This window comes from Gobio gobio (genome assembly GCF_949357685.1).
Source record: "Gobio gobio genome assembly, chromosome: 6".
NCBI lineage: Eukaryota > Metazoa > Chordata > Actinopteri > Cypriniformes > Gobionidae > Gobio > Gobio gobio.
Genome location: NC_137102.1, coordinates 19,975,830 through 19,989,570, shown reverse-complemented (window position 1 = coordinate 19,989,570; position 13,741 = coordinate 19,975,830). Strand labels below are relative to the sequence as shown.

General features: G+C 36.6%; 2 protein-coding genes across 2 annotated transcripts in view; one reads left to right on the top strand and one right to left on the bottom strand.

The window, feature by feature from the left end:
* The window catches only part of cdc73 (cell division cycle 73, Paf1/RNA polymerase II complex component, homolog), a 74,396-nt gene that overhangs the window by 17,278 nt on the left and 43,377 nt on the right, over positions 1-13,741 (bottom strand). The gene's annotated exons all lie outside the window — the stretch shown is intronic.
* LOC307127742 (beta-1,3-galactosyltransferase 2) lies at positions 4,426-8,008 on the top strand. The gene is made up of 2 exons (XM_079819163.1): positions 4,426-5,020; positions 6,709-8,008. The coding sequence occupies exon 2, from the start codon at positions 6,768-6,770 to the stop codon at positions 7,878-7,880; it is 1,113 nt and encodes a 370-aa protein (XP_079675289.1). The 5' UTR covers positions 4,426-5,020; positions 6,709-6,767; the 3' UTR covers positions 7,881-8,008.

Sequence of the window (13,741 nt, the reverse complement as noted above, 5' to 3'; positions counted from 1 at the left end):
GCTCTTCTGTGTAAAGAAATGGGAGCCCGTTTTGATGGATTGCTGCTTCACTCAAACGTACGCTGGCTTTCACGGGGGGCAGTTTTGAACCGCGTGTATGAGTTGCGGAGGGAGATTGCAGAGTTTCTCTTGTCTGAAAAATATCAGCTGGCCGACCGTTTTAAAAATGCAGCCTGGATTCTCAAACTTGCATATATGGCTGACATTTTTTGTAGGGATGCACCGAATATTCGGCCAACGAAAATTTTCGGCCGAAAATGGCCCAAAAGTGCATTTTCGGTTTTCGGCCGAAAGACTTTTATCACCGAAACAACACGGCCGAAATGTTGTGATGACGCAAACAGAAACCGCGACCTGCACGTGCTTGTCTGAAGCAACATGTCTGCGGTGTGGACGTATTTCAGTATATCTGAGAAACACCAACGTCTGCTCCATGCACAAGTACTGACAGCGAGAGCTCATGTTCTCGATGAGAAGAGGACCAGACTTCACTGTGAAACCGAACGCAATCTTTAACATGTGGGCATGTTTTAAGCGCGGAACACACTTCAATCTGGCGGCAGCGCGCGCGTGAACGCGATCATCTGTGAGCGCGACCGATCATCTCTTCCTTAAGAATAAACATGAATGAACATCTAAGGTGTGTTGAGGATACATTACAACTTACTGTCATGTGTATATATATGTGGTGTAATCGCTCAATCAGTGTTTCAACGGCGGAAATACCTCAATATAACTGCTGTAAACTAAACAGTCATGTAGCATCATTTACCTCAGGCAGTCATTCAGTGTCCACAGCTTTTAGTTCACTAGAAAAATCAACTCTTTCACTAAATATATGACCTATATTAGCCGTTATATTCTACTTAACCTGTTAATGAAATCTTGATTATTTCATGTATGTTTAAATAAAATGACAGACACTGAGTATAAATGATTATATTTCAACAACGAATTGGATAAAAAACTATTTAATAATTAGATCTAGAAGTTATTGCAAAAACTGCCTTATGTGAAGTGTACATGTTTGTGTACTATGTTATTTGAGTGTTGATTATTAGACCTAAAAATACATAGCAACTGAATTTAGGCTAATAGTTTGCACTCTGTTTTTAACCTTTAATATTAATGTGCAAGTAAGGGCTCCCTATATAGTTTAGAGCAATATATTCAATAAACTTTTAGTTATAATTTAATTCATTTAAGGACAGATACTTTTTTTTTCAGTAAACCAATAAAAATAAATAAAAAGCCATTTTGTAAAACTGCTGTACCGAACCGTCAGTTTTGTGTACCGCTACACCCCTATTCTACAGTTAACATATGGGCTATGGCAGTCTTTGCTTTGATACACTATTATGTTGAAGGCCTACAGAGAAAATAGTTGTATCTTTAAGCAGTTGCACTTGTTCTGAATGCACTTTCTTGCAGTAGTCCTACAGAGATTTTTTTTTAATGCACTACACCTAAATGCACATTGTTTATAAGAGAGAACATTTAATTTAAAAACCTTTCTGTAGGCCTGTACATTATTATTTAATGTACAAATGAGTGGGGTCAAGTTAAACATTTTAGTTTGAATTTTATTTTATACTGTGCATTGTTGCAATGTGCTAAATAAATATTGGCATAACTTGTAATTGATTTATTCTTTGAAACTTTAATATTAATTTATGCAATTGCAATGCCTTGATTTTAGTAAAGTTAGTACACAGTCATAGCCATAAATGCAATGGTACTAATAATTGGCATAATTTCTTTCAGTGTTTCGGTTTTCGGCCTTGGTTTCCTCTTTTTCGGTTTTCGGTTTCGGCCAAGAATTTTCATTTCGGTGCATCCCTAATTTTTTGTCATCTGAATGTGCTTAACCAAAGCATGCAAGGGCGTGACACATACATAGTCCATATACAAGACAAAGTGTGTGCTTTTTCTCTGAAGATTACGCTGTGGTCAAGCAAGCTCAAGGAGGGAATTACAGAAATGTTCCCACTATTACACCAAGAGCTGCTGTCATCTGGGGGTGAGTTGGACACCATTTCTCCGCTGATACAATCCCACCTGGAGCACCTCCAGGGATATTTCAGAGAATATTTCCCTGACCTTGACAGCACCCAACTAAACTGGGTAAGAAACCCATTTGCCCCTGATGTAGGCTCTTGTCTGGACTTAAAATCACAGGAGGAGCTGATTGAGATGACTTCTTCCTGGGACTTAAAAATTAAGTTTGAGTCTCTTTCCCTCTCTAACTACTGGATGCATGTAAGAAAAGACTTCCCCATCCTAGCTGAGAGTGCTCTGAAATGCCTTCTTCCTTTTGCAACCACTTATTTGTGCGAGTCTGGCTTTTCAGCTTTAAAAGTACTTAAAACAAAACACAGAGCACGTCTAAATGTGGAGAGTGACATGCGTGTTGCGCACGCGCCACACGCGCACACGCACACGCACGTTTGGGAACCCCTGGTCTACAGCCTCACATCAGATTCGTCCTAACTCTAAACATTTTTAAAAGACGTTTGAAGGAGCATTTTCTTTATCTAGCTTTTGAGAATGCGGTGTGTTGATGCATTGGTTTTGTCAGTAGTGTTTTTTTGGTGCCCTGTCTGTGTTTCGAAAATGTTACTACTTTACAGCACTTTGGTCAACACTCCGTTGATAAAATAGTGCTTTATAAATAAAGAAAAACCTCAGGCTGACTTCCACACTTCCATACTCTGCTTGCCTCATTTGACCTCAAACAAATGTCTACTGTGGCTCAAAATCACTTTCACAGACCTTTGATTGTTCCCTGGTGGAATTGTCTGCCTAACTCAACACAAGCAAGCAACTAAAGACACTTTTTCGTCAGCAGATTTATTAGGCTGCTGTCACTTTAAGAGCTAACGCATCTTTCTGTGACGTGATATATGGCGCACGCCTCCACCACTGAAGAGTGTGCACCGCGCTCACACCAGGCTAATGTTGACGAGAGGAAAGTTAATTTTTCTGAGGTGTTAAACTTAATTTCGTAACAAGTTATGAACATAATGTTGTAATAATGGCACAGACATTGCCTGGCTACACCATCTCATCTTGACACTGTTTGTCCTAGGCTTCAACTGCGCCTGAGAGAAGAATTTATTTTTCTGAGATGATTCTTATACTTTACAACAAATAATAAAAAGCTTTTATAAAACGATATAAGTCCTGGTGGCCGTTGAGGGTTGCCATGGCAACGGGGAACATTCAAGCTGCTGGAGAGGACATGTTGACATTTCTCTCGGTTTCTCATAAGTTCTTTATATATATAAAAAAGTTATATGTAAAGTTATATATACACAAACATAATATTTATACCTCTGATTATGGTATCTTTCCTTAATCATCTGAAATATCTATGCGTTTAGTATTTATCTACTAGTAATGTCTTGAATGCTTTCATCGTATATATCCTGTTTTTATTAATAATTTGGGGGCATTTTGTTGTTAAATGTGTTTTTCAAAATAAATTAATTGAATTAATTTTGAGTCCGCCACTTTCATCATTCACAGCTGTTGAAATAGCCATTGCATAGGACATAAATAAGGTTAAACTACTGCATGTCCGCCAACAGAAAAATAAATAAATATAAAAATTACCAACACAGAACTATTGATCCACGAACGTCGGTGTTACTAACTGGAAACGATACAAATCTGATGCAGCAGACGTGCGCATGTCACAAAATGATTCCGATTGAAAGCATCAGCACATGTAAACAACAAATCAGTTTAGATAACGTCTCATGTAAACAGTCCACTGAATCTTTCAATCGGAATGACAAAAAAAAAAAAAAAAAAAAAAAAGGTGCGCATGTAAACGTGGCTAATGTTTAATATCAAGCATGTCCCACAGTTTAGAAACAGTAGACGGCATTTTACAGCACTGACTTATTTAGCTGATTTGGATGTCAAGGGCCTTTAGGTAGGAATGAAACCGCAGAGAGTGTAGAGTACCATTGAGCCAATGGAGGACTTTCAGAGGGATCAGATTTCAACTAAAATATCTTAATTTGTGTTCCGAAGATGAACGGAGGTCTGACGGGTGTCGAACGACATGAGGGTAAGTAATTAATGACAGAATTTTCATTTTTGGGTGAACTAACCCTTTAATTGACTGACTGATGTTTCTTAGGTTTCATGCTTGCAATCATAAATTGATGCATCATCTTAAAAAGCAGTGTAAAGCGTGAAATCTGGTGATTAAAAGAAAAATATGATTGATTCTATGAAGAGATGGTTGAAGGTAAAGCAAAACTGGTAAAGCAATAGCTGAGACAAAGGAATAAAATGTTGCAATATAAACCAGTTTATAAGTACCAGCAGTCATACATAACCTGAAGGGTGGGTGCTCACATGAGTCACATGTAGAAATAGGTGTCTGTGTGTCTGTCTGTGTGTCTGTGTGTCTGTGTGTGTGTGTGTGTGCGGATGCCGGCAGAGCCATGCGTTTGCACATTTTCACCTCCCTTCCCCCAGCTTATTTTCTCCTAATGATCGAAACAGCAGAGCAGCACAGCCCAACAGAAGAATGCCGCACACAGCATCATCGCTGTACCGGCAAGAGGTATTAAATTCTGTGAGGAATAGGGGGTGGACGCCTTACCTAGCAACATGAGAAAATCCTAAAGTGGCTTCATTCGCTCTGCATTCCATCATGTCTCAGTCAGCGTTTGTCGAGAGAGGCAGTTATTGGTTTCAGAAATTTAAATTATGAATGAGGGAAACACCTAAACCAACGATCAATCGCTGACCTCCTAAAAATCACACATTGTGAAATCTACAGGAAGACAAGCTGCAAATTGAAGAGATGAGAAGCAAAGGAGAGGCAAACCATAGGAGGAGGAAGAGATTGGAATGGCAGAAGCTATAAAAAGGTGTGGGAGTGCTGGAGCAGGCAAAGAACATTTATCTCAACCATCAAACCAAATATCCTCTGACGCTCAGTCTATCCAACGGTGTGCTGATGCAATTCATTCTTTCCAGCAATCCTGGCATAAATGAAGTAAGTCAAACTAAGACGCTGTGTTTGGTGTGTCTGTGTTTTTATCTGGATGCCAACAAGAAGTCACTTTTATTTCTGGCTAAACATGAAAAAGCATTCAGTCTCTGATGTGTGTATTCACAATTAGCTAGTGACAACAGAAAGGCTCTAGTCTAGTGTACACTAGATCTAGACAAATTCCCAAGTATACTAGACAAATGTATTGTACATGTGAACCCACTGTACTTGGCAATAAAAGCTAATTATGATCTAAAAAATTAAACACTCCAGCCACCTGTGGCCGTATTTACATTTGGTGTTAAAGGGATTGTGCAACCAAAAATTTAAGTTGTAATTTACTTTTAAGAATGTTGGTCACCAAGCACATTTGGGAAATATTTTTACCAAAATAGCATTAAGTTCCACAGTAACTTTGTCTTTCTAACAAAATTTTATTTATGAAGTTCAAATAATTTTTTCATACAATTCATTCTCAAATCATTTTTCTAATTTATCAAATAAGTAAAATAACATTTAGTCTGAGCATTTGATATGCATGCGTTTTTACTATCTTTAAATTAGTGTGATACAGCAGGCTAATTGGTTGCTCTAAACGACAAAAAAAGTTAGTTGTTTTAAATTAAATTAAAGTGTCATAAAAATGGTCCATGTGACAAATGCAGTTAGATTTGCTTGAAATTTAACGGGAATATTTTTTATATAGCCATGAAGGTCAGGAGGGACCAAGCACCAATAGTTTATGTGGACAATTAAGTGATACAATTAAAATGTACCTTTGCAAATAAAATGATATTTTTACAGCAAAGTCCCTTTTGAATCTTCACTGATGGTTCGATGAAAAAAGATTACAAGAATACATGCTGATGCCAACATTTTTTACTGTCATAAGTTATGTGGATGGTATGTGAAGTTATATGAGGACAACTCATTTACATTTTTAACATGTCATATGCCAATTTCAAGTATGTAGTTGTCATTTGCAGATAGTATCAGTATTTTTATTTCTATAAATATATAAATATATGTGGCCTCAAATTTAAAACGGTTTGTGTGATCTGTTTTGTTTAATGTGCAAAGTTTTGTACAACTTAAACTTTAACCAAATAAACACTAATACATATATTATCAGTTCTTTTTTGTGTTTTGTAAAGATAACATATCTTTCTAGCGTATGAGAACAAGGTTTTAATTGGTGCACTATGCCTGCAAACTTTAATTTTATAACAATTATGTGTATTATAATATAGTATTATAGCAAAGCAAAAACACGATACAAAACAAATTCACTTTAAATGAAGACAATTTTTTCAACGTGATCTGGTTGTAGATTAAACAAGAATGTGCCGTCTGTATGATTACAAATATGCATTCAGACAGACTTCATATTTAAATAGTCTTTTTGTGGTTTAATATGCACATACGCTAGTACAGATCACGATTTGATTAAGTGTATAGACCAATTTGATCCATTCATCCAAAGCTTGCCAAATTCCATAACATTTCATGTTACACAGCAAATAAAATTTTTATGAAATCATGGATTTCATGATTCCGAGAGTATGGTGCACTGAGCTCGGTTTAAAAATATGCCATGTTTAAACCCATATTATACATTTGTAAAATATATATTGCAAATTTTCTGTAGTAACATTAAATAAATATACTGTAAATCCCCTTTCTTTTTGTAGGTTTCCGCATATTTAGACTTGTAAAGAGGCTTGACAAATCCAAAGAACCCAAAGAGATCATGCGATGGAATCTGAAGAACAGATACTGCAGGGTTGCCCTTTTCCTCATTCTGCTTGTGTTTGTGGGAAGCCTTCTTACTCAGGGCCCGCAGTGGCCCTGTCAAATCACCCAGGATATGTTTGCTACTCAGTGGCTCCAAACCATGAAAACCTTCAACTCCACGATACATCCAAACGGGCTGAGAGAGCTAGAAGAAGTGAACTCTACACCTCTAATATCAAATGAAAATGTAATCTCAGTTTTGGAAGTTTTGAACATCAGTTCGAGTGAGGTGATGAATGCGGCAAGGACACTTAAATTTGAGCCTTACAAGTACATCCTTAATGAGCCAAATGCATGTCTGCTGAAAGCTCCTTTCTTAGTGCTTTTGATTGCAGTTGAGCCCAAGAGATCAGACGCCAGGGATGCCATCAGGAAAACGTGGGGCAATGAAGGTATGGCAGGGGACTTGGGTTTCATCCGTTTGTTCTTATTAGGTGTAAATAACGACACCCAAAGAAAGAAAATAGAGGATGAAAGTCGACAGCATCATGACATCATCCAGCAAGATTACATGGACACTTACAACAACCTTACCCTCAAGACGCTGATGGGGATGTACTGGATCACAAAGTATTGTCCAGAGGCCACATATGTCATGAAGACAGATCGTGACATGTTTGTCAACACCGAATATCTCATAAACAAAATCCTCAAGCCAAAGGGGCAACTAACACAAAAATATTTCACAGGACTTCTCATGGAGGACTTCTCTCCAATTCGAAACAAAGAGAGCAAATGGTATATGTCCCCAGAAGAGTACCCCGGTAGGCGATACCCCACATTTTGTTCAGGAACTGGGTACGTTTTCTCAGGTGACATGGCTCAGAGGATATACGTGGCGTCTATGAGCATTCCCAGGATACATTTAGAAGATGTTTATGTGGGTATTTGTCTAGCTAAACTAAAGATAGAGCCAGAGCCACCGCCAAACGAACTGCTATTTAATCACTGGCGAGTGTCCTACTCCAGCTGTAAGTACAGCAACCTGGTCACTTCCCATGGGTTTCACCCCAATGAGCTGATCCAGTACTGGCAACACCTACAGAGCAACAAACACAATCCCTGCTAAATTATAGGGTAAATGCTTTTTGGTGGGGTTTTTTTTATGTTTTTTAACCAGCACATGACGGGTCTGGACAACTTTACCTGTGTTTTTTGATTATTTTTTCATTATGCAATAAAAATGATGGGTTATTTAAAAAAATTTGACTGATTAAATGTGTATAAAAATATGCATTCTTTTGAAGCACATAGAGAAGCTACAGTGGCTGAAACAGGACGAATATGTCGTCGCCTGAGACCGCAGAGAGTAGCTAGCGCTCTGTAGATCAGTTTGTCCATTTAGGGCTACTGTAGAAACATGGCGGCACAAAATGGCGACTTCACGGTAAGGGGAACAGCGGTGTATGTAGACAGAAACAGCTCATTCCAAAGGTAATAAAAACACAATGGTTCATTATGTAAGGTAGGGATGCACGATATTGGATTTTTGCCGATATTTTTAAACTAATTTTGGCCGATGCCGATATCGATACCGATATATGTTTATTTTTTCCCTTTGTTTGGAAACCACCATTTTGAGCAAAACTTTTTTTTTTTTCATTCTGGTTTCAGATTTCTGAGGTCTCCTTACTAAAAGGATACTTGTTAAAGATAAATAAATGTTAATAAATAACTTTTTATAAGTATATTAAAATGAGTATATTAAAAGCGCTGAAAATAACAATAATAAAGTCAGTAATTTTTCAACCCAGACAGATGCAGTTGTAATCTAAATATTTTATTTTTGGATTTAATGTTTGTGCAAATGAAGTGGGGGTGGCATGGGATCAGTTGATGCTGTATTTAGCTTCAGATAAAAAAATTTACAATTATTTTAGAGCTCCTTGGATTATTTTTCATCATAAATTTCATAAAATTTTATTACAGATTAATAAACTGTATGTAAAAGTATTTAATTTACAAGTGCCATGCTTGTGCTTTGACTTCATTAATGATTTATTTATTCAGATAAAGAAGTAACTTCTATTTATTTGTGTATTCTACTTTTCATTCACTATTACTGTAACATCGCCCCCTCTAAATAGGCTATATATAACATTTTACCAGTCGGGCACTAGGACCTGGAGGAGCTTCAGCTGCCGCAGAGGCTGTGTGCGCTATAGAGTGGGGAGACGCGATTGTGCTTGTTTTGGGCTAGTTTTGTTGTGAAAACCTGGCAATCCTGCGTTGATTCACAAATTCAAGGCAGCATTTAAAAACTGTCAATATAAATCACCATACATGCAATGCACTTGCTTGTTTTCACTTGAAGAATGACCACACGGCTGACGTGATCTTATCGATATAGAAGTCATTGCACACGTGAGTTATTGTAGGCGCATATCAACACGTTATCATATCGGCAAGGCATATCGGCATAATTTTTTCATATCGGCCGATGCCGATTTTTATATTTTAAGCGTTTATCGGCCGATTCCAATGTCGTGCCGATAATATCGTGCATCCCTAATGTAAGGTCTTTACACATCATTGAAAACATTAGTTATGTATATTATATTGCATTTCAGTCAATAGATCCTCCTAAATATTACACAGTGCACCTTTAAGACATAACCAAATGCGTTTATGAGAATACTTGCCAAGACTGACACAATTTGTGTGTGTGTCCATCCCAGTGCATGGGGACGCGAAAGATGAATCAATTCACCTCTGCGTGCTCACCTCGGTGTATGCGGCTGTGAGCACAGATGCGGAATTAAATTCTCTTTTGCCTCTTCTAGCGCTGGAATGGTTTTAAAATCTATTTAATGTGTAAACTAGCGAGACAAAACCTTTAACTCTATTGTGGTTTAACTTACAATTGATCCGCAAATCGCGCGTGACGAACCGTGGGGCAAGGTCTGTTTAACCGCTAGTTTTTAGGATCAATCTTATAGGATTGTAAATAAGCAGAAAAAAAAGTCTTGTAAGATATTACAGCTATAATGAAGAAAATCAGGTCACCTTTTGGCAGTGTTGGGGAGTAACGGAATACATGTACCGCTATTATGCATTCAGAATACAAATTATGAGTAACTAACAAATTTAAATAGTTGGTATTTAGAATACAGTTACATTTTTTAAATCAATGGATTACATTACGATACTTCTCGTTTTCACGAGTTTATTCCCTCTCTAAATAAATTAAGACAACTCCATGCATTTCCCAGAATGGCTCAATATGAAAACGCGCGGTTTGCGTGATCAGTCACAATGGAGTTGGAAGAGGAGTAGCAGGAGCTAGAGGTAGACAACAGAGCCAGGGAAAGAACGCGTTTCGATCTTAGAAATTTCAACAGCATTTCACATTAAAGAAAGAGAATGGAGAACAAAATATAACTGTGCAGCATGTCAGTGAAGAGCGGGTCTGTGATCAGTTAAATATAAACGCTGCTCCGTCTGAAAGCACTGCGAGTTTGAGTCACTTATAACGGGAGTTTAAAAAACGCGTCAAATATCTTCAACTAGTAAAACGAAGCATTCATGAACATGTTGTCCAACAAAATACGTTTAATAATCCGTTTTAACTCACTTCATATAGTCAGTCGAGTGTTTGTGAGCTGATATGGCTTCTTATCATAGAATGAGGCAGACAATGCATTATTTTATAGTATTCTATAGTGATAAAATATATGCCAATCAGCACTTTATTATTATGAAAATACCCGAGAAGGCTTGAAGAATTAAAAGCGTTTCTATATTTTACTATATCTCTTTATATAAATATTATTTTCTATTTAAAACTATAATTTCGTTAGGCTATTTTAAAAAACCCAACTACTCATCCGCCCTAAAGGTTGCACGTGAGGGGGAAAACGTAGCTTTCTTCCACTTACATTTTTAATTTACTGCATCTCTTTACATCAATTTTATTTTCTACTTAAAAATTATAATTGTTATTTTAATAACCCAAATGACTCGTCCGCAGGCTTTCCAATAGTTCCTACACGTGGGGGTGGGGGGTTGAACGTAGCTTTCTTCCACATATGCACATTTATATATATATATATATATATATATATTATTATTTTATAATATAATATAATATAATATAATATAATATAATATAATATAATATAATATAATATAATATAATATAATATAATATAATATAATATAATATAATATAATATAATATAATATAATATAATTAATATAATATAATATAATATAATATAATATAATATAATATAATATAATATAATATAATATAATATAATATATATTAACATAAATATTTTCTACTTAAAAACTATAATTTTGTTATTTTACTCACAAAACCAATAGGCTACACACACTTTTCACAATCCATTACGGAGCTGATCAATTTTGATTTTGCATATTGTTCTTTAACCCTCTGGAGTCGGAGTTCTTTTGGGGCCCTTTAGAAGTTCGACGTTCATTAAAGTGCGGGAGCAACAGTTGTGATAATGAGCACGATCTCATGAGACAATTACTAGTAGCCTATACAAGCCTAATGGTTCTCATTAATAAGGGCTGTTTTCTTGTACAAAATTAAATATTTTAAGTTAAATTCAGTGTAAGACAAGAGGCTAACAATGTCAAGATCAATATTTGTGTAGCCTGCCTGACAGTATTTTCACAGACTAACACGTAGGCCTGTTGCTATAGTCAATAAATCAATTAATTGCACGAAAATAAAAAATGAGCCCTATAATTTTTCCGGCCATGATAATTTTATATCAATTTTTGCCGAGCGTTACATTATATGATCACGCTCTTATACATGTAAATGCTTCTAAGCGCGACAAGACACAAGAGAATGCGCTGTATGTCAATGTCCTGTCTGTGTGGCTGCGTCTCATGTCAGCTAATCGAGGGACACTCTGACACACACACACACACACACACACTCGACGCACAGACAGACTCGCGTCAGTCTCCTGCTCACATCGAGTTCTCTTTTGCTCATGAACAAACAATAACAACTAATATGAGAATACTCAAAATTCTCTGTGGGGGAGTCTTTAATGAGTTAAATAACGTCTTAAATTAACTTAAAGAGTTGTGAGGAAATGAGATTGCCGGGACAGCACGTGAGATCTGCGTCATGTTCGGCAGCGGCTGTTCTTAAAGTGACAGCAGCACTGATGATGCCTGTCATTAATGTTCATCAAATAACAGGAACAGAGAATTCTAGCTTTAATGAAAATTTTAGCTTTAATGATGATTACTCTATATTTAATTTATTATTTATGCAGTTAAGAAAGGTGTTTGATAACTATTACATTTCTGTACATGTCTAACAGGGAAGGCACTGGTAAAAATAACATTATAATGGGGTTATGTAAAGATTGTTTTAAGTTCACTTAAATTAAAAGTTGTTTTTTAAAGCCTAATAAATTTTGAAATTGGTAGCTTTCAGTTATACTGTAATGTAATATGTCATTAATGCTTCATAAAGACATCCTTGATACTGGCCTTCATTCATAAAAACATGACAATACAATAAGTATTTAAAATATGCTGTCAATAAATTGTTTCTACATTAATTTGGAGAGTAACAAATTATTACAATATCAAAACAATAAAAACTTATTAATCGTGATAACAGAATTTTTTTTTGATTAATTAGTAAATTTTTTATCGATTCCCAGCACTACCTAAAACACAATCATCCGTTGCAGTTTTCTCCCAGCTGTTTATTCAAGTGCATTTTTTGTTAACAGACTGAGAGTCCATTGCTTTTTGTGTTTTGGGCGGCACTCCATCGTGATGTCGGTCAGAGAATTTAGAATCCCTTTAAGATAATTCTTAACAGATTTCTATAGTTCAAACAACTCGGAATTGTAGTCGAGAACGCCAGTTATAACGGCCAACGTATTAAAAAATGGTCGGGTTTAAATCGTACTCTGGCTTATAATTAGAGTTAGTGTTCACTTCTACTGCCCTCTTTATTAATTTGTTTTGGGTGTGTTGAGTGAGCTTTAACTAATTTATTCATTTTGCTCATCTGTGTTGTCAAATTTGTCAGTTTCACGTTAGTTTGGGTAGCACACTGCCAATAAGCAGTGAACTTCGGAACAGCAGTATTGTAATGAGCAAAATCATAATATTGTACCATTTGAAATACTGCTATATATTTTATTTTAACAGTACCGGAATACCACGCAACCTAGGGCTGTGCAATTAATCGAATTTCGATTTCGATTTCGATTTTGCCTCCCAACGATCACCAAAATAGTACAATCGAGAAAAAACGATTATTTTGCCTTGCGTTCTGAATGAAACGCGCACGCGCACATCCGCCCCTCTCGAACCCACAAATCTATCTCAGGTCGTGAGTCTCGTGTGCATATCATCCGCTGGAATTTAAAAACTCGGCGCGAGTAAAGATGGCAGAAGGAGGGCAGTTACAGCAGCGTTTGGTGAGCAAAAAAGGCAAAACTAACTCCGTTGTCTGGGAACAGTTTGGCTTCGAGGAATCAGACGACGAGCAGAAACATGCTAAGATTTTCTACATGGTAGTGGCTGCAACGCAAGGCAACACCACAAATTTGTTTAACCACTTGAAAATTAAACGGTGACCTATGACAATCTAATAAAGAAACAAAAACTGACGAGAGCAGGGTTGCCGTGTAAACGTCCTTTTTTTCCTTCATATTTTTCAAATAATTCTCTCTTTGTAAACTTTGTTCAATGCATGCGAGATTGCGAGTGCTGCCATATTTTCGAATATGACCAGTCGTTTTCACCGTCATCACGCGGGTTTAGTGCTTTAGGGTTTAGGTTTAGAATGAGAAGCCGCGCGCGCTGTGAGAAAATGTGTCTCTGTGTCATCCGAGAGCGCGCACACGTCTCTCAGCGCGCAAATATTGAGTTCTCTTTCAAGTCTTGCTCTTAAACGGACAAACTCACACAAAACGT